This window comes from Lampetra planeri, chromosome 41, assembly GCF_965212315.1.
Source record: "Lampetra planeri chromosome 41, kcLamPlan1.2.h2, whole genome shotgun sequence".
NCBI classification, from domain to species: Eukaryota; Metazoa; Chordata; class Hyperoartia; order Petromyzontiformes; family Petromyzontidae; genus Lampetra; species Lampetra planeri.
In genome coordinates this window covers 382789-410736 of record NC_136147.1, presented here as the reverse complement: position 1 = coordinate 410736, position 27948 = coordinate 382789, and the positions used below count along the sequence as shown (strand labels likewise).

General features: G+C 51.9%; 1 protein-coding gene across 1 annotated transcript; it reads left to right on the top strand.

Annotated features, from left to right (window-relative positions):
• Window positions 1–4: 4 nt before the first annotated feature.
• On the top strand, window positions 5–27140 carry LOC144732037 (mitogen-activated protein kinase 8-like). The gene is made up of 14 exons (XM_078613234.1): window positions 5–202; window positions 8768–8869; window positions 10052–10123; window positions 11560–11738; window positions 13773–13902; window positions 16303–16361; window positions 17759–17897; window positions 18303–18468; window positions 19387–19458; window positions 20372–20554; window positions 20876–21000; window positions 22743–22806; window positions 25077–25154; window positions 26120–27140. The coding sequence occupies exons 3-14, from the start codon at window positions 10058–10060 to the stop codon at window positions 26263–26265; spliced, it is 1407 nt and encodes a 468-aa protein (XP_078469360.1). The 5' UTR covers window positions 5–202; window positions 8768–8869; window positions 10052–10057; the 3' UTR covers window positions 26266–27140.
• The last annotated feature ends 808 nt before the right edge of the window (window positions 27141–27948 follow it).

Sequence of the window (27948 nt, the reverse complement as noted above, 5' to 3'; positions counted from 1 at the left end):
GCAGTGGACCCTACCATCGTGTGGACGAGGAGGAGGAGGAGAAGGCGGCTCCATCCACCCAGCCGGCTTGAGAGCACCGCTCGCTTGACGAAATATTCCCCAACCAAAGATTCACCGTGGATCCACAAAGGTTCACGCTTTCTTCTCGCGTCCTCTCGTCAACAATCGGCAAAGACGCGGCTGCAGCTCCAGGAGCTTTTGGGTGAGTAATCTGTCATCCGTTTTTTTTATTACGGTGTACAATTAAATTGTTTTTTTAAATTAAATACGACGATTATGGGATGGGGAGGAAAAAATCAACACCGCCACCCAATTGGCAACGAGCCTCTCATCCCTCCCTGAATCGCAATGAGCCCAGAGCCATTGTGCTGATTGTGTCTTTTAACGTCGACGAAATGGAGGCTCCGTCGGTCGGGGTGGGGCAGACGAGACGGAGGGGAGAGAAGGAGAGATGCGGAGCGGGGGCGGGGGGCCAAGGAGCTGATGTTGAATTGCAGAGGCCTCCAGTGTGGTGGCTCCAGTGAGTTGCATTTACAAGCAGCGGGGGGGGGGGGGGGTCGCGTGCGTTGGGATCCCCTACCGCGCCCACCGCCGATGCCAGGCAATGGTGACAATGGTGACAATGCCAGGCAATGGTGACGATGGTGACAATGCCAGTCACGGGCGAGAAGGGGCATCCGCTCATCCTTGGGCTGATTGCTGATCGTGCCCGGTTTGAAATGCGAGGCCTCTTGGCGTTGTTGGCACCGGGTAGGACCGAGAAGGGCATCCGCCGATTGGAGACGAAGCGATGGAATAAACTCGTATGGTGGTGGTGGGGGGGTGGTGGTAGGGGGAGGATGGTGGTGGGGGGGAGGTGGTAGGGGGAGGATGGTGGTGGGGGGGAGGATGGTGGTGGGGGGGGGTGTGGTGGGGGGGGTGGTGGTGGTGGGGGGGTGGTGGTAGGGGGAGGATGGTGGTGGGGGGGTGGTGGTAGGGGGAGGATGGTGGTGGGGGGGAGGATGGTGGTGGGGAGGGGTGTGGTGGGGGGGTGGTGGTGGTGGGGGGGTGGTGGTAGGGGGAGGATGGTGGTGGGGGGGAGGATGGTGGTGGGGGGGGTGGTGGTGGGGGGGAGGATGGTGGTGGGGGGGGGTGGTGGTGGTGGGGGGGTGGTGGTGGTGGGGGGGGTGGTGGTGGTGGGGGGGGTGGTGGTGGGGGGGTGCGGTAGGGGGAGGGTGGTGGTGGGTGATGGTGGTGGTGGGGGGTGGCGGTGGGGGGGGTGGTGTCGGGGGGGCGGAGGGGGGTGGCGGTGTGATGGGGGGTGGGGGGTTGTGGGGGGTATTGATAATTACATCGCGGGGCCACGGTGAGAGATCTCAACGCCTTGGCAGAATCATTCGTCCAGCAGTGGACTAACCATGGCTGACAATGGCTGAAGATCATGAGATCGGCTTGGTGTAGGCGACGGCTTGGGAGGCTTCCATTCAGCAGTGGTCGTAGCGAACGAGTGATCATGACGATGGCCCTGGCGTGGCGCATTGTTACAGTCGCGTGAGACGGCAAGTAAATCCTCCACAAATGTAATTGGTGATGTTGAAATTACAATGAGATGAAGTCACCGGCAATAATGACATGAGCGGTTTACACGGCCGGTTATGACAATAGCGGGGTGACTGACGCTTTGGATTAAGGGCGTTGTGTCATCTTCCACAATTACCATTATCGGCCATGATAATTCCACTGCTGGATGAAAACCTCCCCCCAAAATAGTCGCCATCTCTCGTGCTTTGTTGTGTTTAGTTTGTCGTGCTCCCTCCACTTCCGATTAGCAGGGTTGGCTACGTACGGCGCGAAAGAAGTTCAACATACATGTAACACCACCTGGATAGCACCCCACCTGCAACACCAGCTGATGGTCCCGTGGCCCCATCCGAGTTGTGAGCGCCCTCTCGGCACGTTCCATGCCTCGGCTGTCACATCGGCCTGCATCACCACCACCACCATCATCACCATCACCACTACCATCATCATCACCATCATCACCACCATCACCACCACCACCATCATCACCACCATCACTACCATCATCACCACCATCACTACCATCACCAACACCATCATCACCACCACCATCATCACCATTACCACCACCACCACCATCATCACCACCATCACTACCATCATCACCACCACCACCATCATCACCATTACCACCACCACCACCACCATCATCATCACCATCATCACCATCACCACCACCACCACCATCATCACCACCATCACTACCATCATCACCACCACCACCATCATCACCATTACCACCATCATTACCACCACCATCATCATCATCATCACCACCACCACCATCATCATCATCATCATCACCACCACCACCATCATCACCACCATCATCACTACCATCATCACCACCATCACCACCACCACCATCATCACCACCATCATCACCATCATCATCCCTTGTCGTGAAACCTCACACTTTGGTCCTCTCGCTGAGCTGTGTTTATATCTTCCCTCGTCTGGGACACGACGGCTGCGTGAGAAGATTTCGTCCAGCGGTGGTTGATCGTAGCTGCTGTTGTTGTTTACAATGTCAAACAAATAGCTGTGCCACGGACTGACGTGGGGCTTAGTGAATGGATCTGCCAACATCATCCTCGATTAGTGCCGGATACCAAGATGTGTTCTTTTAGGTGTGCACGTCCATGCGTTGTATCAGCCTTTTGTCAAACCACTGCGGATCGTGAGGGTTATTAAACAATACAGTATATCACTTCGGTCAATGTGGGTTGGTGAGGGGGGGGGGATAGACGTTGGAGCGAAGTAAAGTACAACAATAATGTTGCTGAATTGCCCTCTTCTGGCGGTACATTCACAATCAAGATTCTATTTAATGTTAAAACTGTTTTCCTGATGTGTCTCTTACGAATATCTTAAAGCCAATATTAATCGACATACAACTTGAATTGATGTCTTGTAAGTCACAATTGTATGTGTGGGTGTGTATAGCCTGTATAAGACGTACGTATCCCCCTTGTAGCCTTAACAGACTGTTGGGACAAGTGCTGTTAGTGAGCACCTCATCCTGTATAATATAGGGGAGCGGTGACGCAGTGGTTAGCGCACTGCGCTACGAACCTGGCGACCTCAATTCGATTCCTGCTCACAATTAACAACAGCGGCTGATATTTGAATGAGCACCTGGGCCGTTTTGTAAACATCGGCACGGGGAGACAAAGGCAGCCGGGCGTGGTGCTGTCCACCCCGCCCTCTCTCGTGTGCCGTGCCGGCCTTCATAGGTGCTCGCTAACAGCGCTTTCTCCAGCAGTCTGAATCTGGGCGGATTTTGGAAGATAAGCATGGCTGAGCCTGGTGAACGTCCGCAAAGGTGAATAGGATGCGCGAAGGGTTACTGTCGGCTGCAGGGGCGACGTGGCGAGTACAGCCACAGCCATTGTTCTACGGCGCGATGCCATCGCACGTTCGTTCACGCGCCTCTCTGATCCCTGCATTCGACCGAACCGCGTGGGTTGGCCCACATTCAAACGACTCCCGAGACGGACATATGACTTGGAGAGACGCAATCATCCAGCAGTGGGTTGACAAAGGGCAGTAAATGTTTATATTCCGCACGCGTGTGTCAACGCCATACATTGTATGTGCGGTGTATAACAAACAAAACAATCTACATATTGACGGTGAACCCAGCAGGAATAGCCTGCCGATGCCACTTATTGTGTCCGCAAAAGCAAAGCTTGGGGGGAGGCCTTCCTCCAGCAGTGGATTCATCGTGGCTGATTGATGATAATGATGATGACGGTGGTGGCGATGCGCATGCAATACCATCTTCGTTCACGCTTCCAATGCAAACACGAAGAGCCCGCAGTGTGAACGAAAGACATCAGGAAGAAGCGAAATTAATAATAATATCAAACACATCTGGCAAAACATCAATCTACATCGAGGCCGGTTTGTGCTCATTAATGGTGATGATGCGTTTGGGCACCACGATGTCGATGCTTTGAGGTGGTGCGTATGGTGCAGTGTGTCTGTGTGTGTGCTTTGCAAATGCTTGTGATTTATTGATTGACCTGTGTGCGTCTGCAAGCACGCGCGGCGGTGATGCTGAACCCCGCGGGGAGCGGTGGGGCAGCGGTTAGCGCGCGGCGGGACGAACCCGGCGACCCGGCGATCGATTCCTGTTCATGGCCACCACCAAATTATCTGAACCGGTCCCGTTCCTCGCCTAGGTCGACTCAGCCGTAAATGAGTACCTGGTGCGATGTGTAAACATCGCCACTGGGGAGACAAATGCGGCCGGGCGGAGTGCTGGCCACTCACCCCCTCGTGTGCCGTGCCGGCCGTCATAGGTGCTCGCTAAACAGCACTTGTCCCCAAACGCATGTTAAGGCTATATGGGGGACCTTTGTCTTTGATGCGTACCCAGTTGCTGGTGGGCGGGGGAGGGGGATGTCCTCTGAAGGAATTAGTTTTAGGATCCCTTAAAATGAATGAAAATACTAAACAGATACAGACAGAGATGTTTGTCGTGAGAGAAGAGGAATGTGGGCAAACACAGAGATGCTGTGGAATGGTGAGTGATATACAGTGATATAAGATGGATACGCGCAGCAGAGAGATGAGACGTTAAATGTTTGTTTCGCCTGCTAGTTGGTCTCTTGTGTGTATTAGGATTTGTGATTCATATTCGATGCATCCTTGTATTTTATATACTTATGGGGGTAGTCGGGGGTTAAGGGGGGGATAAGGGCCTTTCGCTACTTGGGGCCATTTGACTTTGCCTGGTTAGCCTGTGCTTTGCGCAGACGCCACTGTGTGTGTGTGTACGTGTGTCTGTGTGTGTGTACGTGTGTCTGTGTGTGTGTACGTGTGTCTGCGTGTGTGTACGTGTGTCTGTGTGTGGGTACGTGTGTCTGTGTGTGTGTACGTGTGTCTGTGTGTGGGTACGTGTGTCTGTGTGTGGGTACGTGTGTCTGTGTGTGTGTACGTGTGTCTGTGTGTGTGTACGTGTGTCTGTGTGTGTGTACGTGTGTCTGTGTGTGTGTACGTGTGTCTGTGTGTGTGTACGTGTGTCTGTGTGTGTGTACGTGTGTCTGTGTGTGTGTACGTGTGTCTGTGTGTGTGTACGTGTGTCTGTGTGTGTGTACGTGTGTCTGTGTGTGTGTACGTGTGTCTGTGTGTGGGTACGTGTGTCTGTGTGTGTGTACGTGTGTCTGTGTGTGTGTACGTGTGTCTGTGTGTGTGTACGTGTGTCTGTGTGTGGGTACGTGTGTCTGTGTGTGTGTACGTGTGTCTGTGTGTGTGTACGTGTGTCTGTGTGTGTGTACGTGTGTCTGTGTGTGTGTACGTGTGTCTGTGTGTGTGTACGTGTGTCTGTGTGTGGGTACGTGTGTCTGTGTGTGTGTACGTGTGTCTGTGTGTGTGTACGTGTGTCTGTGTGTGGGTACGTGTGTCTGTGTGTGTGTACGTGTGTCTGTGTGTGTGTACGTGTGTCTGTGTGTGGGTACGTGTGTCTGTGTGTGTGTACGTGTGTCTGTGTGTGTGTACGTGTGTCTGTGTGTGTGTACGTGTGTCTGTGTGTGGGTACGTGTGTCTGTGTGTGTGTACGTGTGTCTGTGTGTGGGTACGTGTGTCTGTGTGTGTGTACGTGTGTCTGTGTGTGGGTACGTGTGTCTGTGTGTGGGTACGTGTGTCTGTGTGTGTGTACGTGTGTCTGTGTGTGTGTACGTGTGTCTGTGTGTGTGTACGTGTGTCTGTGTGTGGGTACGTGTGTCTGTGTGTGTGTACGTGTGTCTGTGTGTGTGTACGTGTGTCTGTGTGTGTGTACGTGTGTCTGTGTGTGTGTACGTGTGTCTGTGTGTGTGTACGTGTGTCTGTGTGTGTGTACGTGTGTCTGTGTGTGTGTACGTGTGTCTGTGTGTGTGTACGTGTGTCTGTGTGTGTGTACGTGTGTCTGTGTGTGTGTACGTGTGTCTGTGTGTGTGTACGTGTGTCTGTGTGTGTGTACGTGTGTCTGTGTGTGTGTACGTGTGTCTGTGTGTGTGTACGTGTGTCTGTGTGTGTGTACGTGTGTCTGTGTGTGTGTACGTGTGTCTGTGTGTGTGTACGTGTGTCTGTGTGTGTGTACGTGTGTCTGTGTGTGTGTACGTGTGTCTGTGTGTGTGTACGTGTGTCTGTGTGTGTGTACGTGTGTCTGTGTGTGTGTACGTGTGTCTGTGTGTGTGTACGTGTGTCTGTGTGTGTGTACGTGTGTCTGTGTGTGTGTACGTGTGTCTGTGTGTGTGTACGTGTGTCTGTGTGTGTGTACGTGTGTCTGTGTGTGGGTACGTGTGTCTGTGTGGGTGTACGTGTGTCTGTGTGTGTACGTGTGTCTGTGTGTGTGTACGTGTGTCTGTGTGTGTGTACGTGTGTAGAGGTGGTGTAGCGGTTATCGCGCTGCGCTACTAACCCGGCGACCCTAGTTTGAATCCCGCTCACGACCAACACCGGTGACGATTATCTGAACCCGGTGCTGGGCCTCCTTTAGGTTGACTAAGCCTCAAATGAGTACCTCGTGCGCCGTGCCGGCCTTCATAGGTGCTGTTCGCTAACCGCACTTGCCCCAACAGTCTGTGAAGGCTATGCGGGGGATCTTTGTCTTTTGTACGTGTGTACGTGCATTCGTTTGTCCTCCTTCCATCTTAATACTCTCGTGCATCGTTCCTACTCGTGTGGTGTGACCTGATGGCATTTAAACGACTCACACATTAAATTATATGAAACACTTTTTAACACATTTTTTGGGGGGTGGGGGGGGGGCGCTGGGGGTGTCTGGTGGTTGGGCGGTCCTTTGACTCCGAAAATTACATTGAAAATGAATTGGTGTAATGGGGGGGGGGGGGCACACGGTCCAATGGTGTGTGCAAGGTTGAGCTGCGTGGCTTTCAGGTGTGGGTTTTTCGCCTCTTGTTTTTTTTTTGGCACGGCGTCTGACGTTTCGCCCCCCCTCCCCGCGTCGGGCTCAAGAGCTTACAGCCCAAAACCAAAGAAACACGTTGGAGAGCTGTCCAGCATCAGCAGCAGCAGGAGCAGCAGCAGAGCCACGGAGTCCTCCTCGACCGCAGTGGTTCTTATTGTTTGAAAAGAAAGAAAATGACCCCCCCCCAGCCCAATGCTCTGTGTGTGTGTCCGTCCCGCCAAGCCCAATTGTTGTACAGCTAGCGACGTCTTGTTTTGTTATGGCGCTCGTTTCAACGACTGATGTGGATTCATAATTTGGACGTGACGTGGCACACAATGGAGGCCCTCCTTTCCACTCAGCCCCCGCGGGGCCTTTTAGCATTCAGGGGGAAGCACGCCGTGCTGCCTCGCAAACGCCCTGGCTATGACAAATGACCCTCGCACTGACAACCGGCAATACCCAGATGCCGAGGTGAGATCGCTGGACCGTTACATCACCTGGCTGGCTTCATAGTATATATATTCGTGTGTATGCACCAATACCAATCCCCGCCATTCGCCACTAGGTGACGGGACGCCAGGCTAGGTGCACTTTGAGGCTGCCACGTGAAGTGTCGAAGGCTCGCTGACAGGAGGTCTCGGGACAGACCCAGGTGCCATGGGTTGGCTGACTGAGATTACCAGTAGATGCACCACCAGCTATAGCCCCCCCCCCCACCACTGTGCCAACTTTCTGAATTTTTGCCGCACACACGCACCGAAACAGCGATACATTTTGCCATCTCCCTAAACTGCTCACACTCAGCCCTTGAATCATTGAATTATGTGCACGCAGTGACCGACCGATGAAGCTAGCGGAATCATATGAAGTACAATTAGTGTCACAGCCCTTTGTCAATCCACTGCTGAATGAGAGCCTCACCGCAGTGTCGTGTGGGTAGTTGTTGGACCATACTTTACCAAGATGAATCAGCCCAGGGGGTGGGTGGAGTTGGTTTGTGACGGCGGTGAGCATGGAAGTACAGTACAACAGAGTTTTTGTTTCTGCACTGCTCTCTCCTATTCACAACGTAGCCCGTCCAGGTTCCAACCCTGCTTAGCTTCCAAGATCTGATGATAATGGGCACATTTCCGATTATTTTGGTCACGGGCAATACATTGATAAAAAAATATATTTCTGAAAATATATTTTTTATTGTGTCAAAAACCCACGAGGGGTGTCGGGCATGGAGGCACGGGATGGGGGGGGGCTATCGGCACTTCAGAGGCGTGCTTATGTGGGGCAGCGGTTAAGGCACGTGCCCCAACCTTGTGGGGACCTTAGGTCGGGGGGGGGGGGGGCTTAAATATACATGGGGGGAGACGGGGGGAGACGGGGGGAGTGGGATGAGATAACAAACATTCGAAGGGGAGATTGTGGGTAAGGGGGGGGCAGATAAGAAAATACATTTATGTGTTGAGGCCCTTTCTGCTGCTGGATGAAGCCCCCCCCCCCCCCCCACACTGTATCGGCCGTGGGGGTTGTTTGTTCGTACAGTATGTATGTCGAACTTTTTTCGCACCGTACGTGTGGGGGGATGGGAAAGAACGACCATACTTCACCACGCCAGTCGGTGCGGGTTTGACGAATTGGTTGGCCCAGGACTGGTTCAGATGTATCACGCGCCACCGCCGTGAATTTGTGACCCGTCCCATCGTGCGGTGTGCCAACCAACCACGGCGCCACTGCTCCACAAAGTTCCTCACAACGAAACCCTCCCCGACCAACGCCTCCCTCGCCTCCACTGAGTCCCAGGACTTCTATTTCCAGGAGAATCTCTGCCCGGATTCCACGTGACCCAATTCTGGAGAAACTGGAGTACCTGGAGACAACGCGTGCACATGAGGGGATAGCACTCACAAAAACACGCAGGTACGTGGCAACTCCTCTAGTGTAACACAAAAGAAGAGGTTTTACCCTTATTGGCAATACTACAAAAAAGGTGTTAAGATGTTCAAACACCAAATAGATACCTTTTGCAAGGAATCATATATGCATTAAGCACAGGTACTTGTGGCAAAACATGCAGACAGACATGCTCTGATAATGATATGTTGCATTGTCTATGAAACTGACACCAGAGACAGCCTTCTCTGTGGCCTAGTCTCACCACCAGTGTCGGACGTTCGTCTCAACCAGTGTTCGTCACTCATTTTCAGACGGGGGCCACTTTTGCCGATAATGCATCAGTGTGAGGGCCGCCACCCATGTTAAACCGTTGGGTGCGATAGCACGATGCTTTCTAATGTTTTCACGTGACTATTGTCGGGGCCGCACGTCAGGGGGCCGCACGTCAGGGGGCCGCACTCAAAGCCACAAGAGGCCGCGGGCCTTGCAGTCAATAAACACTGGTCTAAACCACAGGCCCTCACCACAAACAGGCTTAAATCATGTTGGAGAAAAGACGGATGAAATATCAAATGCCCGTTGTTACGTCGGGCGTTTGTGGAGTGTAAAAAGAGCGTTGAACTCGGCTGAAATAGATGCATTCGAGGAGAGGTGAACTGGATCTGGTAGTTACAGGGTGTGGACATGTATCGCGGACAGACTCGACCGACACTCAAGCAACCGGGGCTGTGTGCGTGCACCGTGCCGTGATGCGCCGCCGACTGGGAATATATTGTGTGTGTGTGTGTTGAACTTCTTTCGCATCGTATGCAGCCAACTGTGCTAATCGGAGGTGCGGGGGAAGGACAACAAACTAAACACAAAAATCAGTTTGAAAAAAATTTGTTTTTAATCTAGATGATTTGAAAGTGCATAGCTCCAGTGGCTTCCTAATATCGGAAGAGCATTCCAGACAGCCGCAGAAGCGCGTCTGAAAGCGTGCGATGCGGTGACCATCTTTGTTCGATGGTTAGCCAATTGCCGCTGCTGCGAGGATGACTGGAGTTCACATGATGGTTTATGCTCTTTGACGAGATCACCAAGGTATTGTGGTTCATTTGTGGCAAGGTATTGTGGGAAGGGACTGTCCTTTGGCCCCACTTGTTCTTGCCCAGGCTAGAGCGAACAGCTCCCCAGCAGCTCACGCTTTCTCTCTGTGTTTTGCAGGATTTCATGAGTCTCTGCCTCCTCAACTACCGCAACGGAAGAGATCTGGACGTGAAAATTGCCTTCTGCCAGGTAATCGCCAATCAAAGCCATTCCGCGGTTCCATCGCGCCCATTGTCCTCGCCGCATTGCTCTTAATGGAGGCAGAGTTGCCCACCGCAGCGATTGCGATTTCCCCGGTGAGTTGCGACCGACCAACCGAAGTACTTCCCCCACACCCCCCAATTCTCACACGTTGCATTCACGAACCTGTCTCTTTGGAGTGCCAGTATCACCCTGTGGATGTTTGTGATTTTTCTCCGGGCACTTTGGTTTGCCTCTTTTACGCCAAAAACAAAGACGTGGAAATACGTCGTCCCGATGAAAGGAGGTGGTCAGAAAATGAGTCCAGCGATAAATGTATTTTTCCTGGATAAACCGATGTGACCAATCGCAAGTTTATTTAAAACCAGGCAATAACCCATTTGGGCAAAAGTTATCTTTCAAGGGAGACCTGGGAGGAATGCAATGGGAATGTACTTGAACAAAACCATCATAGGTTTAAAATTGAAAAAATGCTGTAAATGTATCCTGTAAATCAAAAGTTGCAATTTGGATTGCTTTGATCAGGAAGGCTTTTTAGATTGTCTAATGCCCATGGATCTGTGGCTCTTTAACGCATCGCTGAATTTCTCACTGGGCCGCCATGGTGGCCAGAGGTCAACTACCTAACCTGGTATACAGGAGGCCATGGGTCCGATCCCGATCCTGACGCCTAAATATTTGGAGTTTGCGTATTCTCTCCCTTGGTCACGTGGATTTTGTCCGTGTCCTCCGGTTTTCCCTTCCACATTGAGAATCAACATGCATTTAGAGTCTTTGGCTGCTATAAATATCCACATAATAAGCCACTTTGTTGAGTTATCATTTGCAGCCAGTTCGTTTCTGAAAACGAGCTGAATTGCTCAGTGGGCCTTACCTTGTTGAGTAGAATGAAAATAGTTTAGTTTTTAGTTTGATTATTTTCATTGCCCTGGGTAGAGCCGGAGGAGGTGGCATGTGACTAGCAGTAGCCACAGCCATATCGAGAGGCATCCTGGATGCTTTATTCACGTATGAATTCCATTGTTTAAGTGTGCCTTATGAATCAAAATTATTGCAATTATTCATGCTGGGTGCTAAAATACATTTCTTTGTCACTGGCAGACTCGAGCAAGCCGCGCGTTGCTTGTATGTATGTACGTTGAACTTCTTTTACACCATACGTGGCCAACCGTGCTAAATCGAAGGTGTAAGGGAAAGACAACAAGCTAAGCATGAAAAGCAGCTCTAAAGAAATGAGTTTTCAATCTCGATTTGAAAGTGCATAACTCAAGAACGTTCCAGACGGCCGCAGAAGCGCGTCTGAAAGCGCCGCGCCGCAGCGACCGTCTTGGTTGTGGCCACAGCCACGGCGGCGAGAGGCATCCTGGATGCGGTGGCGCTGGAACGTGGCGACACGTCGCGACGTCGTTTGTGTCTCCTCGCAGGCGTTCCGCACTGGGCTGGATGTGGCGTTCCTTGGCCGTCACTTCTTCACCATGAGCGGGCGGCCCGTGCAGGAACCGCAGAACTTCTACAGCGTGGAGGTGGGCGACTCCACCTTCGCCGTGTGCAAGCGCTACCAGAACCTGCGCCCCGTCGGCTCGGGGGCCCAGGGCATCGTGTGGTGAGCCCTCGACGCACAAAGACAAGGATCTCCCCGGTAGCCTTGGCAGACTATATGCTTTGGGTCTTTCGGTAAAGCCACGTAGATAGAACAAATAATAACAATAATAACAATAATAACAATATCACGACGTTTCGATCGCAACACAAGCAATCGTCATCAGGTGAAACATATAGCGGGAGAGCTGCTGAGAATATATGGTGGGAGCGCTGCTCAGGCCGGGAGTTATAAAGGTTTGAGATTGGTATTGCCCAAGGTTCAGTGGGCGGGGCTAGAGATGAAATTTGCATGTAAATGTAAGATCAGAGAAATCTTGACAAATGAAGCTGTGGGGGTGGCCATTGTATTGTGAATGTTAGAAATTTGCTTGTAAATGTAAGCTCAGAGAGAGCTCGGAAAGAGCCATCGCCACATGGAGGTGGAAAAGGATGGCAAGCCGCCATTCACTAACACAGCTAATGGAGGCTGTGTTAGTGAACGTAACCCAGAGAGTCGAAAATAACTGCTCACATGGGTAGGTAGGGAGGGAACATCACAGCCAGTTATGACCTCACCTGGTTAATAACGTCCTTCCAATGATTGCTCAGTTTGTACCCATCTTCTCGGTTGAAATTGTGTCTGTGTCTATATATCTGGATGGCTTCATGAAGGAATCTGAGCTGATAGCCAGTGGGCTTGCACAGTACCCTCGTCTTGGCAAAATCAATTTCGTGTGTGCCCACAACGTTAAAAACACCTTCACAGACTGTTTGGGGGGACAAATGAACGTATAGGCGCTACACCGGTGCACGGTATAAAAAAGCAGATTTTTTTTTCACAATCATTTTTTATGAAATGCCGCGGTTCGCAACCCCGGTCAGAAAATCTTGCGGGGTGGTGCATCAAAGTCAGTTCTCGTGATGTCGAAGCAGTCAGAAGACAAATGTCAGTTCAAATCAAAGTGTTAGACTTTTATGAGGACCGGTATGTTATGCTGCACCGGTGTACCACCAAAACGTCCGAATGCACAAGAGGGTGGGTGGCCAGCACCATTCCCACCCAGTTTCCTTCGCCTCCCGAGCCGCGATATTCACGCATTGCGCACCGGCTACTCATTTAAGGCTGAGTCAACCCAAGGGAGCCCCAAGACCGGTTAAGGTTACCGTCACCGTTATTGGCCGTGAAAGGGAATCAAATTCTGTTCGCCGGGTTCGTGGCGCGGCGTGCTAACCGCTGCACCACCACTCCGCACACGCCCACGCACACCGTGCCAGGGCAACGGTGGGGCAGACAGCCCACCCCAGTGCCCATCCCGAGAGGGGTGCCCCCCGAACCTGTGGCGGCAAGTGCCGGATAATGTTGGTCGGGCCATGCCGGCACTACAGCAGTGGGGCGGGGAGGGGGCGGCACTTGACCCCGGCCACTAAAATGTCTCTCTCCGACTCAGTTTGGTTTCCTGCTACGTAGCGCGTGGTGTCTCTCCTGCAACGGCCACCACTGACCAGCGTGCGCTGTGCCACGCTAGTCGTGCAGCAAAGTCGCCGTGCGTATGATTACACGTTCAAGTAAAGTGTTCAACTAAAACATTCGAGTTTAACGTGTAGGCTTTCGCGACCAAGGGCACGCAAGTGACGTCATCAGATCTCTCCCTCTATTTGAGGAACGAAACGGGAGGATTTCTCCACAAATCTGGCTGTCGCCTGATGAAGCTAGTTGTAATTACTGGCAAACGCCGTACTCAGATTGTAAATGTTGTGGCTTGGCTCTCCAACACACCGTTGTGCTGTACTAGTAACGAATTGGCATGTTCTGTTTACGTGACAACCCTTACTAGTTGGCTGTGTCAGGTGGTGGTGGGTGTAATGACACATATATTTACACGATCTAACCCAAGAAAAACTTGTATTATGAATAAAACATTCGATTAAAACGTGCAAATTGTATTTCCTTCATTGCGTCAGATGCCCAGCCGCACGGCTTTACCTGGAGCGCCGCATGGGATTTTTCCCGGTGGCTGAGGCCGTGTGCCGTTGTGGTTTTTTTTCTCTCCCGCAGCGCTGCCTATGACACCATCATCGACCGCAATGTGGCCATCAAGAAGCTGAGCCGGCCCTTCCAGAACCAGACGCACGCCAAGCGCGCCTTCCGAGAGCTGGTGCTCATGAAATGCGTGAACCACAAAAATGTGAGTCGCCTCCCGTGCCTCCCATGGCTGCCGTCTCCCACCGCACAACACAAAGACAAAGATTCCCCGTAGAGCCTTAACAGACTGTTGGGGCAAGTGCTGTTTAGCGAGCAGCACTCGTGAAGGCCGACACGGCACTCGAGTGGGTGGGTGGCCAGTGCTGCGCTCGCCCAGCCGCGTCTGTCTCCTTAGTGGCGATGTTTACAAACAGCACCACGTGCTCATTCGAGGTTCAGATATGTCCGTCACTACTGTTGGCCGTGAGCGAGAATCGAATTCGTGTCGCCGGGTTCGTAGCGCAGCACGCTAACTGCTACACTACCACTCCCCCGCTGTCAAGGCTACAGGGGGGCTCTTTATCTTTGTGGTGGACACTCACCACACGGTGCCCTGGGCCCCTGGGCTGTACTACACACACACACGGGTGTGTGCTGGAGGGTTGCTGTACTCAGCTTTCATGGGACTGTACGGATTTTAACCGTAATCTGAATCATACTATTTGAGGCCCAATCCGAGGTCAAAACATTGATAGCAATTGTGAATTAAATCTTAATGACCTTTATTTACCTGGAAAGCCTCCTGGAGTCACAAGAGGGTCCGACATTGGGATGTTTTTTTGTCAATTCCACACACGAGTGTTAAAACTATCAACCACAAATTAAAACTAAACAATTTTTTTTTATTTTACCAGGTAAGGCCCACTCAACGAAGTGGCTTACCATCACGTGGAAATTTGTCACAGCCAAACACTCTAAACGCGTGCGGATTCTAATTGTGGAGGGAAAAACCGGAGGACTCGGTGAAAAATCCACACGACCACGGGGAGAACATGCAAACTCCAAATATACACGTGTCAGGGTTCGGATCAAAACAACGACCTCCTGTATATCAGGTGAGAGAGTTAATATCTCGCCACCATGGCGCCCTGACACCAGAGTACCCAGATGACAAGACCCGCTCGTCAAGGGCGCAACACTCTAAGCTCCGCACAGGTGGAAGATTCCATTGCCGTGCTGCCATCTTACGGAGCTCTGGGATCATCGTGCATTTTCTGAAATGCTACAACCCCCCCCTCCCCCCAAATAAGGCACCCTTTTACCATGCGAGCACAAACGAAAAATCTCCTTTTCGCAACGTTCTTATTGGGAGTGTGTTCCACGTTCGAAATTTAGACATGTTGGCCACTCCAGATTTGTTGTTGTAATGATCTTACCCTCCTCTGCTGGACATCGCTGAAAAAGAGATTTCTTTTTTTTAGCTCACAGGATTCCTCCAGTATAAACACATATTCTGATAGCAACTCGATTATTATGAATACCTGCAAAACGCAACAATGTGTCTGTCGCACTGATAGGTGGGCCTGCATCAGGCCCAAATTAAGTACGGAAGCGATTTGAACAAAGGAATGCAACTGGGAGTATCCAAAGCAATGTTATTTAAGTAATATTATTTATTCTAGTTACTTCCCCCACCTCAGATTAGTACAGTTGGCTACGTACGGTGCGAAAGAAGTTCTACTTATATGCGTACAGTCGCCACGTGGCCGGTCTGCACATAAGGTTAATACTAAGAGACCCGCCGGCCACCCACTGGCCAGAAGTCCCTATTGACCGCCCGCGGCGTGCATGCATTGTGGAAGTTTACAGGAAACAGGGACCCTCATAAAGAAGCTCAACTAACGCTGTTCGCTTCAAAACTAAAGAATTTGGGAGGTGCCCATTTCTATTGTGCCGCACATGAAACTGTCGCAAGGGTGCAAGGGACAGTTGTGAACTCCGTCACACCCGCCGTGATGTTTTAATCCGCTGTTGAAGTCTCACTGATGCGTGGTTGTGTAACCGGGATGTGTTTTACGTGCCTGTACCTGTGTGTCTTTGTTTTGTCTACGTGGGCGTGAGTCTCTGTGTGTCTGTGGGTGTGAGTATGTCTGTGCATGCATCTGTGTGTGTGTGCGCGCACGTCTGTCGGCGTGCGGGCATGTGTCTCTGTGGGTGTGAGCACGTGAGTGGGGAGCGGTAGTGTCGTGGTTAGCACACTGCGACACGAACCCAGCGACCAGAGTTCAATTCCCGCTCATGGCCAACACCAGTAACGATGATCAGAACCGGTCCTGGGCATCCCCTAGGTCGACTCGGCCTCAAATGAGTACCTGGTGTGGTTTGTAAACATCGCCACTGGGGAGACAAAGGTGGCCGGGCGTGGTGTTGGCCACCCACCCCCTCGTGTGTCGTGCCGGCCTTCATAGGTGTTCGCTAACAGCACTTTCCCCAACAGTCTGTTGAGGCTATGCGGGGATCTTTGTCTTGTGAGTACGAGTGGGCGTTCATCTGTGTGTGTGCCCGTCGGTGTCCCTGTGCGTGTGTGTGGTCTCTGTGCGCGTGTGTGGTCGGTGTCCTCTAGATCATTAAGCTGCTGAACGTGTTCTCGCCTCAGAAATCCCAGGAGGACTTTCAAGATGTGTAAGCCACCACTTGATATGTATTTATACACATGCTGCTATCAACCTCACTGCCAAACTCGGCTGTAATTGGGAAATGTGCTGTTAAAACTAAACTAAGCAATTTTTTGCTTGTACCAGGGAAGGCCCTCTGAGCTATGTAGCTCTTTTTCAGAAGTGGCCACAAATGACAGTTTAACGATGTGGCTTATCACACGGAAATTGAAGGCAGCCAAATACAGTACTATAAATGCATGCTGAGTCTAAATGTGGAGAGAAAAACCGGAGCATCCGGAGAAAAAGCCACACGACCACAGGGAGAACATGCAAACTCAAAATTTTAAGGCGTCAGGGTCGAATCGAATCCACGACATCCAGTATACCTGGCGAGGTAGTTAACATCTCGCCACTGATTGCCACAAACCCTGATCCTGATTTGCTGCAAACCTTGGTTGACGCTATGTCGGTCATGGATTTGTGTCTTACCATACTTCAGCACGCTGGTCAGAGCAAATCGCTAAAGGGGCAGGGAGATGACAGGACCGGGGTTCTGACATCACTTGATGCCAACGGTGTTCGCCGTGACTGGGAATCGAAATCTGGTCACCGCGTGCCAACCGTCGTGCCACCACTCCACCCGTGCTATCGGTTGCTACATTAATTTAGCATCATCGCGTGCAGGTGGGCACAAACCCGCACCGTAGCCTATGATGCCTGTTATGCATGGTGGGCACCTGCCCAACACGTGGGTAACTCGGAAAAGCCTTGAAATGCCGCCGTTCGATTTTTGTCGTTCCCAATTTGTCCGTCGACTCAATTTAGTTCCGGGAAAAATCCCGCCCCTCTTTTCCAGTGCCCATGGTAAAGGCGCAGCCCTGAAATATCCTGCCTCGCGCTCACGCTCAGAACAAAAAATAGCGGCTATTGTTTTTGCACCACTTGTGCGAATCGCCGTGTTGTGTGCGCTCGCGAGCACGAGTCCACTCGGGGTGACCGTCCTGGTGGGGAAAAGAGAGAGCGCCACGCTGGCGAGATGTTAACTACCTCGGCTGGTATACTGGAGGATGTGGGTTCAATCCCGACCCTGATGCTTGCATATTTGGAGTTTACGTGTCTCTCTCTCCGTGTTCGTGTGGATTTTTCCCCGGGTCATCCTGATTTTCCCTCCACATTTAGAATCAACGTGAGTTCAGAGTATTTGGCTGCTAATAATTTCCACGCGATAAGCCACTGCGATGAGCTATCATTTGTGGCCAGGTCGCTTCTGAAAAAGAGCTGTATGGCTCAGAGGGCCTTACCTGCTAGATAGAAAATATAAATAAAGGTTGCAGCCCCTGCAAATCTGACACCCGTGGAAGCGAAGGTAAACTGCCGTGCCCCCCGTACGACGCCGTGTCGCGTGTTGTGGTGGCCGCCCAGGTACCTCGTGATGGACTTGATGGACGCGAACCTGTGCCAGGTGATCCGCATGGAGCTGGATCACGAGCGGATCTCGTACCTGCTCTACCAGATGCTGTGCGGCATCAAGCACCTGCACTCTGCCGGGATCATACACAGGGTACGCCCCGACGCTCGCTCCACATCGGCGGAAAAATCCGCAGGGGGGGAAACACGTGGGAACTGGAGGTTACTCTCAAGGCCCGTAGAGTGGGGTGGAGGGATGCGTATCTCTAAATGCCTCGCGTAACCAAAAGTACGCTCGGTCAGAAGGTGATGGTTGGAGGGGTCGTGGTGGGGGTGGGTGGTGGCGGTGGCCAGGGAAGGGAAACACGGGGGGAGAGAGCAGAGAGAGCAGCGCCATGGTGCACCCTGGGACAAGACAACCAGGGCCCCACAACAGCAACAGCAACGAGGCCTGTGGACAACGGCGTGGGCAGCCAGGGCGGCACCGGCGCTCGCTCCCGGAACAAGTCTCGCGGTCGATTCGGTTCGATGTTTTTTCGCTTTCCTCCTCCCCGAACAGGACCTCAAGCCCAGCAACATCGTGGTGAAGTCCGACTGCTCGCTCAAGATCCTGGACTTTGGGCTGGCGCGCACGGCCGCCACCAGCTTCATGATGACCCCGTACGTGGTGACGCGGTACTACCGCGCGCCAGAGGTCATCCTGGGCATGGGCTACACCGAGAACGGTACGGCGATCACCTCTCTACCGCCGCCTCCTACCCCATCCCCACCCCCTCCCCAGTCCCCAGTCGCCGCCAGCCTCATTCCGTGACCGCACGCCCACGCCACCAAATGCCACCACTCGGCTACTCGTTGCGGTGTCGTGGTAGTGGTGGTGTTGCAATTAGTGTTTGTGGTAGTGTTGGCATTGGCGGTGTTGTTGGGGTGCCACAGTGGCGAGATGTTAACCACCTCGTCTGGTACACAGGAGGTCGTGGCTTCGATCTTGACTCTGACGCCTGTTGTATATATGGAGTTTGCATGTTCTCCCCGTGGTCGTGCGGATTTTTCTCCAGGTCCTCCAATTTTTCCCTCCATATTTAGAATCGACATGCGTATTTGTCTGCTATAAAATGTCCATGTGATGATAAGCCACTTCGTTGAACTATAATTTGTGACCAGGTCGCTTCTGAAAAATATCTATATAGCTCAGTGGGCCTTACCTGGTAAAATAAAAAAAAATTGTTTAGTTTTAGTTTGTGGTTGATGGTTTTATAGGAATTGGTGTTGGTGGTGGTAGTTGTGGTAGTGTATTGGGGAGCGTTGCGAACCCGGCAACGCGACCTGCGTTTGATTCACACTCAAGACCAAAAACAGTCGTGAACATTTGAACTGGTCCTGCGCATCCCCTAGGTCAACTCAGCTGTCAATGCGTATCTGGTGTGCGTGGTGTGTGAACAGCACTGGGCAAAGGTGGCCGGGCGTGGTGTTGGCCACCCACCCCCTCGTGTGCCAAGCCAGTTCTTCATAGGTGCTACTCGCTAGCAGCACTTGGCCCAAACAGACAGTTCAGCAGCGGTGGTGTTGGCGTGAGTGTTTCGCGGCGCTGTTGGTTGCGGCGTTGGTGCTGATTGTGTCGCTGCCGTGGGTGACGGTGTGTGCAGTGGACATCTGGTCAGTGGGGTGCATCATGGGAGAGATGGTGCGCCACAAGATCCTCTTCCCCGGACGTGACTGTATCCTGCATTTAAATATCAGGACACGCATACGTGTCATGTATGTACATATTTTCGCATGTGCGTGTTTCATTTATGTGTGGAGAGCAGTAGTATAGCGCGTGTGATTTCGCGACCGATATCATATGCTAATGAATAACCCAACCGGTATTAGACAGAGGTGTGGACTCGAGTCATGTGACTTGGACTCGAGTCAGACTCGAGTCATGAATTTGATGACTTGCGACTCGACTTGGACTTGCATAACAATGACTTTGTCCCACCTCTGGTATTAGATACCCATTGTAATTGTTATGCATCTCATTAATCCCCCCCACCTTGACACGTCAAGGGTTTACAAGTGATGTCATCACATATATCCCTCTATTTAAGGAACGAAACGGGAGGATTTCTCCACAAATCTGTCTGTCGCCTGATGAAGCTAGTTGTAATTACTGGCGAAACGTCGTACTCAGATTGTAGATTTTGTGTATTTTCTCTCCAACACGCCGGTGGTGCTGTACTAGTAACGAATTGGCACGTTCTATTTACGTAACAACCCTTACTAGTTGGCTGTGTTGGGTGGTGGCGGGTTTAACGACACATTTATATTTACACGATCTAACCCAAATAACCTCTATTATAGTAGAATAGCAGTTAGCACGGTTGCGCGACGCACCCGGCAACTTGAGTTAGATTCCCGCTCACGGCCGACACCAGTGACGATTCTCTAAACTAATTCTGGGTCTCCCCTAGGTGGATTCAACCTCAAATGAGTACCTGGAGCGGTGTATTAACATCGCCACTAAGGAGACAAAGGCGGACTGGCGTGGTACTGGGATGCATTCCCGCGTGCGTCGTGCCAAATCTCTCGCTTTCGCGATCGTTTACCGTCGCCCGTTGCGTCGATCTCCTGAGCCGTGCGCTGCCGCAGACATCGACCAGTGGAACAAGGTGATCGAGCAGCTGGGCACGCCCGTGTCCGAGTTCATGAAGCGCCTGCAGCCCACGGTGCGCAACTACGTGGAGACGAGGCCGCGCTACCCGGGGTACAGCTTCGAGAAGCTCTTCCCTGACGCACTCTTCCCCGCCGACTCGGAGCACAGCAAGCTCAAAGGTGCCGCCCCCCACCCCCCTTCAACCCCCCCCCCCCATCTCCCCCCCACCCATTTGTGTGACGGACGTGAATGCTCGGATGGTGAATGAATGCTGGGCACGTCAGAGTCACCAAGCTGGCGGCAAACGAACATTAGTTCCACCTTCCCCTCCCGAATATTTGTTCCCCCTTGAGTGAATATTCATCGATATTTCTACTCCATACTCGTGGTTTACATTCCGGAACTTGACTCCGGTTGACCATCCTGGCCAAACCGATTCATGTTTGGTGGTTTTGTCCCTCCACCCACGACCGCGTGCGTCTCCCTCCAACCCCAAACAGCGAGCCAGGCGCGCGACCTGCTGTCCCGCATGCTCGTCATCGACCCCCTGAAGCGGATCACGGTGGACGAGGCCCTGCAGCACCCCTACATCCACGTGTGGTACGACCCCGCCGAGGTGAACGGGGTAAGCGGCAGCGGCGACGGTGGGCTTCACGGACCCCGCCCTCCGGATCTCAGCGTCTAGCCCCTAACCCCTAACCCTTAACCCATGACCCCTAACTCTTAACCTCTAATCCTTAACCCCCTGACCCCTAACCCTGAACCCCCTGACCCCTAACCCTTAACACCGAACTCCTTATCGAGGAACGCGAGAGCAGTGCTGATGTATGTTGAACTCGGCCCATAGGGGCACGCCCTAGGGGGAACATGCACGCGCGTGTGTTTGCAGCACGTGCATAAACACTCGTTGATGGATTTGGCCACTCATGGCAATACAGGGCCACAGAGCTTGAGGAATTGGCAGCCTTCCCCGCAAGTCTCAGGTTTGCCACGCCTATGAGTCCACGGAAACTGCGCAGCACATTTTCGAACTCGTCCCCTTAACTTTGCCGTGCAGCGCCCTCTCGCGGGCAACGCATGCCGGGCACGAAGGCGCCACTCCGATGTCGCCGCACTCAAAGGAGCGCCAGCCGACACAGCATGCTGAGAAGCAGCCTCTTTGTTTAGACTGACCGACGAGCTATGAAACTCTTTCTCTCGGATGTCCAGTATGGGCGGGGCAGCAAGCCACAACAGCAAACGATGCAAACAACAATAGGAGTGGAAAGTAGAGAAAATGGTAGGCGAGTGACTACATATAAATCATAAATAAATACAATAATGTAAGTCCGATTTATTAAGATTGGGCAAGGCAGCAAAAACAACAAAACAGTCCCGGACCGCATAAAGACAACAACCACGCAGCAGTCGTCCTTCAACAGTATGGCACATTCACACCTCACTAGCGATACACAGCAGGCAATGATCAAAGTTACAAATCACATTGGCAAATGTGACTAACCTTCTGCTTCAGGGTATTATGTTCTCTTACTCCTCTAGAATATGCTCACAGACTCGCAGCTGTGCTACACATGGGGCTTCATTGTCGCCACATCTGTCCAAATCGGAGTGCTGGGGAATATTTCTACACCCCGCATACCACATCCAGTTTCCTTCTGGCTATGACTGAGTGCTTCTAGAGACGTGCCACCTACTCCACTCTACTCGTGAATTGAGAGATGAAGCCCTGCTAATCTCACACCAGAAAACCATTAACGAAGATTGGGTCTCCCAAATATTTGCTACTGCAGGGGAATGAATATTCAAGTAGTTACGTGGCTAACAGCCACTACAATAATCATGTTACAGCGTGCGACTCTTCATTGGACTCACCATCTCCCTGTCAACACAATTTGTATCACTTTGTGGGAATTCAGCACCAGTTGTCCGATTGAATTACTGACCACCCCTCCTCCCCCTGCCATTATAATGTGTACTTTACACCGTTGGCTGAGCGGCTCTAACTGGAGATAATCAAACAACATTAATGCGTGCAGATCCAGATTTTTTAAAGAATGGCTGACGCACACCGCCCTGGCAATTGGCACTCCGCTTCTTTCTTTCGTTACGTCGTTTGAAAAGGAGCGGGGGGGTTGACTTTTGTAATTTTACCGCACCGCTGGTGAACAAGAGACGCAGAAATTTCCACGAAAAAAAATCCGACGTAACGTGCGCAGAGATGAGAATCTGGACCCGTTTGACGTCAACTCTCGGGGGGTGTGGGGTGGGGAAAACGCGCTCCCACCCCGAACGCCGCTGAGAGGCGTCCACACGTGCGGTGTCGAGCCGTTGTGATGATGTCGCTCTCCCTCCCTCTCCGCTGCGCAGCCGTCGCCACAGATCAGCGACCGCCGCCTGGACGAGCGCGAGCACACCGTGGACGAGTGGAAAGGTGGACGTCCCCGCGCACTCGCCCACCCACCCGCCCGTTCGCTCGCTCACTCGCATCCACCTTTTGATTGGGTTTTGTCCGTCTGTCGACGGAGAATTGACAGCACGCGGGGACCGGGGGCATTGCGACGTCCGAGCAGATGTGATTATTATGGTTGAATGTGTGGTATTGATTCCATATTTGGATTATAATGGTTTATTTTGTATTTGTATGTTTTTCTAATGTGGCTTTATCTACGTTATGATTATTTTGTGATAATTTAAATCTGGGTGGCGCAGTGGCTAGCACGCTGCGCTGTGAACCCAACGACCCGAGGTCAAATTTAAGATCGCCGCTAACATCGGTGGCAGGTGGTGTCTGAACCAGCCCTGGGTCATCAAAGACCCCCTGTGGCCGTTGGGGAAAGTGTCAGCAAGTAGCACCTATGAAGGCCGCCTTTGTCTCCCCATTGTTGATGTTTACACACCACACCAGGTACCCATGTTAGGCCGAGTCGACCTAGGGGAGGCCCAGGGCCGGTTAAAATAACCGTCGCCGGTGTTGAGCGTGAGCTGGAATCGAATTCGGGTCACCACCCCTCCTGGGTCACCCCCCCCCCTTGACCACCAACATGACGCAGAAAGTTCAAACCGCCCCCATGACTGACAAAGCATGCGGAGGGACTTCATTCAGCAGTGGATTATTGAAGAGCTGCGCATTTATCATGAGAGCTATTACTTCGATTACACTGTAAGACACAAACGAGCGAGTGGATACGAACGGTCACCACGCACGTACCCTGCGGGCGTGCGCACGCACACCGCATGTTGCTTCACTGGTCACGGGGGCACGTAGATTTGTGTTTGTTTGTATCAGCTCATCTCGAAGGCTTCATCTCTGCCGTGTTCTGTGCAGTCGGCACATCTGTTCGTACGGACCCTCTGCGCCACTAAGGCCGCAGGCACCATGTCCTCTATGCGCCCGTGCGATCCAGGGTCGTGGGTTGTCGCGCTAATTTCCTGTTTTGTACGGAATAAGAACAGCTGTGGCCGCCACGTTGACATTCGTGTGCAAGCACGATTTCAATAAAGCCATATAAATGTGATTAACACTGCACTATTCCAGAAATAATAGGCATAATATAATAGACATAATATAATATACATAATATAATATATATAATATAATATACATAATATAATATACATAATAAGCAGATTTTTCACGCTTCGCCCCTTTTTCAGAGCGAAGAGAGGGCACAGATTCGATTGGCCGACTTCTATCCAGAGATTGGACGTTGCACTGTGGGGTGCCGAGTAAATAGGGACGTTTAATAAAATAATAGTAAATGTTTAATAAAATAATAGTAAATGTTTAATAAAATAATAGTAAATGTTTAATAAAATAATAGTAAATGTTTAATAAAGTTGACAAACGATCAGATTAGAATTGTACTTGTGAGCAGGTTTCTATTCGTAGACACAGATATATCAAACAAAATCTTCAATATTGCATTTATGCTCAAGCACTAAACTGCGGGATTCTTATTGTAATTCGACACATTTCTTGTGAGCTTTAGAATCCATATTTTATCGATGCATAATTGTGATTTAAAATATTCCACCTGGATAATCCCTTGAGATGGAACATCTAATTTCCAAAGACATACAAACGTACGTGGCAAACGCAAAATGGCACATACACAAACGTTTTGTCGACGCAAGTTAGTTTAACACGTGGGCTTTCGCGACGAATGGACCGACATAGGAGGATCTCTCCACAACTCTGGCTGCCGCCTGATGATGCTGGTTGTCATTACCGGCGAAACGTCACAATACTCGAATTGTAAATATTGCTGCTTTACTCTACCACACACCGGTGTGCTGAACTAGTAACGAATTGCCATGTTTCGATAACGTGACAAACCTCGCTAAGTGGCTGTATTCGGTGGTTGCAGAATTAACGATACATTTATATTTACACGCTCTAAACCATGAACCACGTTCATATGTAGAGGACCAGAGAGCTTGCACAATTGTTGGGACCGGCTTGTCTGTGGTTCTTCGGGCCTCCGATTGGTTCTCTCTCTACGAAAGCAAGCGAATAACCGTGCGGTGGCGCCATTGCAAGTCGAACATGATTACGACTACGACTATTATTACTTTGTACCTGTAGCTGACGCAGCTTGCCTTCGTACGATGAGCGTCGCGCCCAGCCAAGGGGGCGGCGAGCGCGCCGCGTCCGATTGTCGTCGTTGACGTCGCGTCTCCCCCCTCCGCCCGCCCACTCAGAGCTCATCTACAAGGAGGTGCTGGACTGGGAGGACCGCGGCAAGAACGGCGTCGTCAAGAGGCAGCCGCTGGCCTCAGGTGTGTCCCCCGGACTCCGCTCACGAGGAGTCTGACGGGAACGGCTCACTTCCTTCCGACGTTAGGAAGCCGCCAAAGCTGCGCGATTTTTTTTAAATCAACGCTAATTTCTTTAGAACTGCTCTTTGTGTTTCGTTCGTTTGTCCTTCCCTCACCCCCCGAACCTCTGATTTGCTCGGTTGGCTACGGACGGTATGAATGAAGTTCAACATACGTGATGGACTGGACTCATAAGAGTGCGCAATATCAAATGTTCTTACTTATTTAGTTTGTTATCCTTTCGCCACACCTCTGATTAGCACGGTTGGTTATGTATGGTGCGAAAGAAGGTCAACATACATTCATACACACAGGGGAATGGGGCGTTTAACTGGGGTAGTTGAACGCCAAGCAGGTAAACCGGTCCCCGTATTTCACATCGATTACCGGTTCGGAAAGGCAGGGACTAGTGACCGTTTCCAGTGAAGTTTGAGTCATGAAAGTGCCGCTCGGTGCGCGCGTGGGCGAGTGAGCCGGGGGGGCGCTGAGCGAGCGAGGGGTGTCGCTGGTACTGCTCCCTCACCGTAGTTGGCGCGGCCCCGGTGGGAGGCGGTTGCCATTGCCGTCGCCCTCGCAAGGCCACGCGTCGTCGGATGTTAAGCCGCCGAGCTCGGGGCTCACGCCCGGCGCGCGCGTCGGACGCAAGACGGAGGCCGCCCGTCCGATCGCTCGCTTAAAAACTGACAGGTTTCTCAGCACAATTTTCTAAATCGACTAAAATAATGTAACATTTAATTAACGGTGAAATTCCACCAAGAACACAGTCGGGATATCATTGGTGGGGCGGGTGGAAACAACTTTCGAGGAAGCCTTCGGTTGCGGAGGCAAAACGATGTCCTCATGGTCACAGCCGCCACTGGGGCACCGTTCATCGTCCGCGCCCCGGCGAACGAACAAAACGATTTATTTTGTTTCCCGTAGCGCAGGTGCAGCAGTGACGCCGACCGCCCCGCAGGCCCAGCCCACCGTGGCTCTCTCGGCCCCGGCGGGGCCTCACCTCCTGCCCGAGCCCGACCCCAAGGCCGACAGCAGCTTCAAGATGCTGGCGGGGCCGCTGGCCTGCTGCAGGTGACGCCGCCGCCGCCGCCGTCGCCGCCGACGCCGCGTCCGGTCGGCGGCGGTGGTGACGGTCAGAGCGGCACGGAAACCTTCGCCTGGCGGTGACGGTGCCTCGGTGGGCCCCGGCGGCAGTGGCCGAACGCGGGCGTCCCGAGTGTCCGCACGCCTGGTCCTATCTCCATTCTCCTTCTGTCTGTCCGTGTGTACGTCCGTTCTGTCTAGGTGGCTGTTGTGTCCTGTGTTTGTCTCTTGGTTGGTCCGTGTAACTGTTTATTGATTTGTTTCTGTGTCAGTCTGTTGTTTATTCTGTTGCTGTGTTGTTCGGTCTGTGTGTATGTACGTTCCTCTGTCTGTCAATCAGTCAGTCGGTGTAATGCGTGTGAGAACGCGCCCACAGAGATACCCGGTGGCCTGCTAGTGGCTCGACATTTTACAACTTCGGAAACAAATAGTTGTTCAAATTTGTCACATAAGTTGTTTTGATTTCCTAAACATTGACTTTATTTTTTTTCTGTTAATGCATTGGAACTTTTTTGTTGTTGTTAACGATGACGTTTCAAGGAAGAAAATTATTTTGTGTCACTTCTACAAACCATTGACGTTTTCCTATTTTTTTAAAGAAATACATCTTAAAGTGGACATTAATCTGGATGCCATGTTACATGAACAAGGGGACAACATCGCCTATGCTCACCGAGGTGCACGTCCACCACAGGGCCGTTGGGGACGTGTGCCACCCCCCCCCCCCCCGGTGTCGTTTCTACGAGCCTCTGGTAGTGCACGAGCATCAGAATCGGAATCTAGTGGCTGGGCCAGAAACTTGCAACAAAAAAAAAAACACAAAAAACGATGAGGTATAGGAAAGGATGGCAAATCACTAAAAATAAAGACGTTAAAGAGATCAAGTGTATCAGTTCAAATTGTATGCCAGTTTCCCAGCTTGGGCAACAACAGTCCCAGACCACACCAAGGCAAAGATCCCCCGTATAGCCTTAAGAGACTGTTGGGGCAAGTGCTGTTAGCAAGGACCTATGAAGGCCAATACGACACACGAGGGGGTGGGTGGCCAGAACCACGCCCGGCTACCTTTGATTTAAGGCTGAGTCGACCTAAGGGAGGCCCAGGACTGGCTTAAATAATCCTCACTGGTGTCGGCAGTGAGCGGGAATCGAAACTCGGAGCACTGGGGTTCGTAGCGCAGCGCCTTAACGCCTACACTACTGCTCCCCCATACACAGACCCCAACACAACACACAGTCACAGACCACACACCAACACAACACACAGTCCCAGACCACACACCAACACAACACACAGTCACAGACCACACACCAATACAACACACAGTCATAGACCACACACCAATACAACACACAGCTCCAGACCACACACCAACACAACACACAGTCCCAGACCACACACCAACACAACACACAGTCCCAGACCACACACCAATACAACACACAGTCATAGACCACACACCAACACAACACGCAGCTCCTCAAGCGATGTGTTGTGTGTTTTCGCGATGCCCACGCTCGCTCGCCGTCTCACACGGAAAGGAGTGCCCCCGGCCCCCCTTCTCGCTTCCGTGAGCGCCGCTTCTCAGTGTCACCACCTTGGCAGCCGGCGCGTGCCACGAGTCTGTGGGTGATCTGCCACGAGTCTGTGGGTGACCTGCCACAAGTCTGTGGGT

What these genes read in the sequence shown, in the direction of transcription:
- LOC144732037 (XM_078613234.1), top strand. Translation starts at nt 10,058, where the DNA reads ATGAGTCTCTGCCTCCTCAACTACCGCAACGGAAGAGATCTGGACGTG. An exon ending in TGAAAATTGCCTTCTGCCAG is followed by an intron (nt 10,124 to 11,559) that starts GTAATCGCCAAT and finishes GTCTCCTCGCAG; the next exon opens with GCGTTCCGCACTGGGCTGGA. An exon ending in CACCGTGGACGAGTGGAAAG is followed by an intron (nt 22,807 to 25,076) that starts GTGGACGTCCCC and finishes CCGCCCACTCAG; the next exon opens with AGCTCATCTACAAGGAGGTG.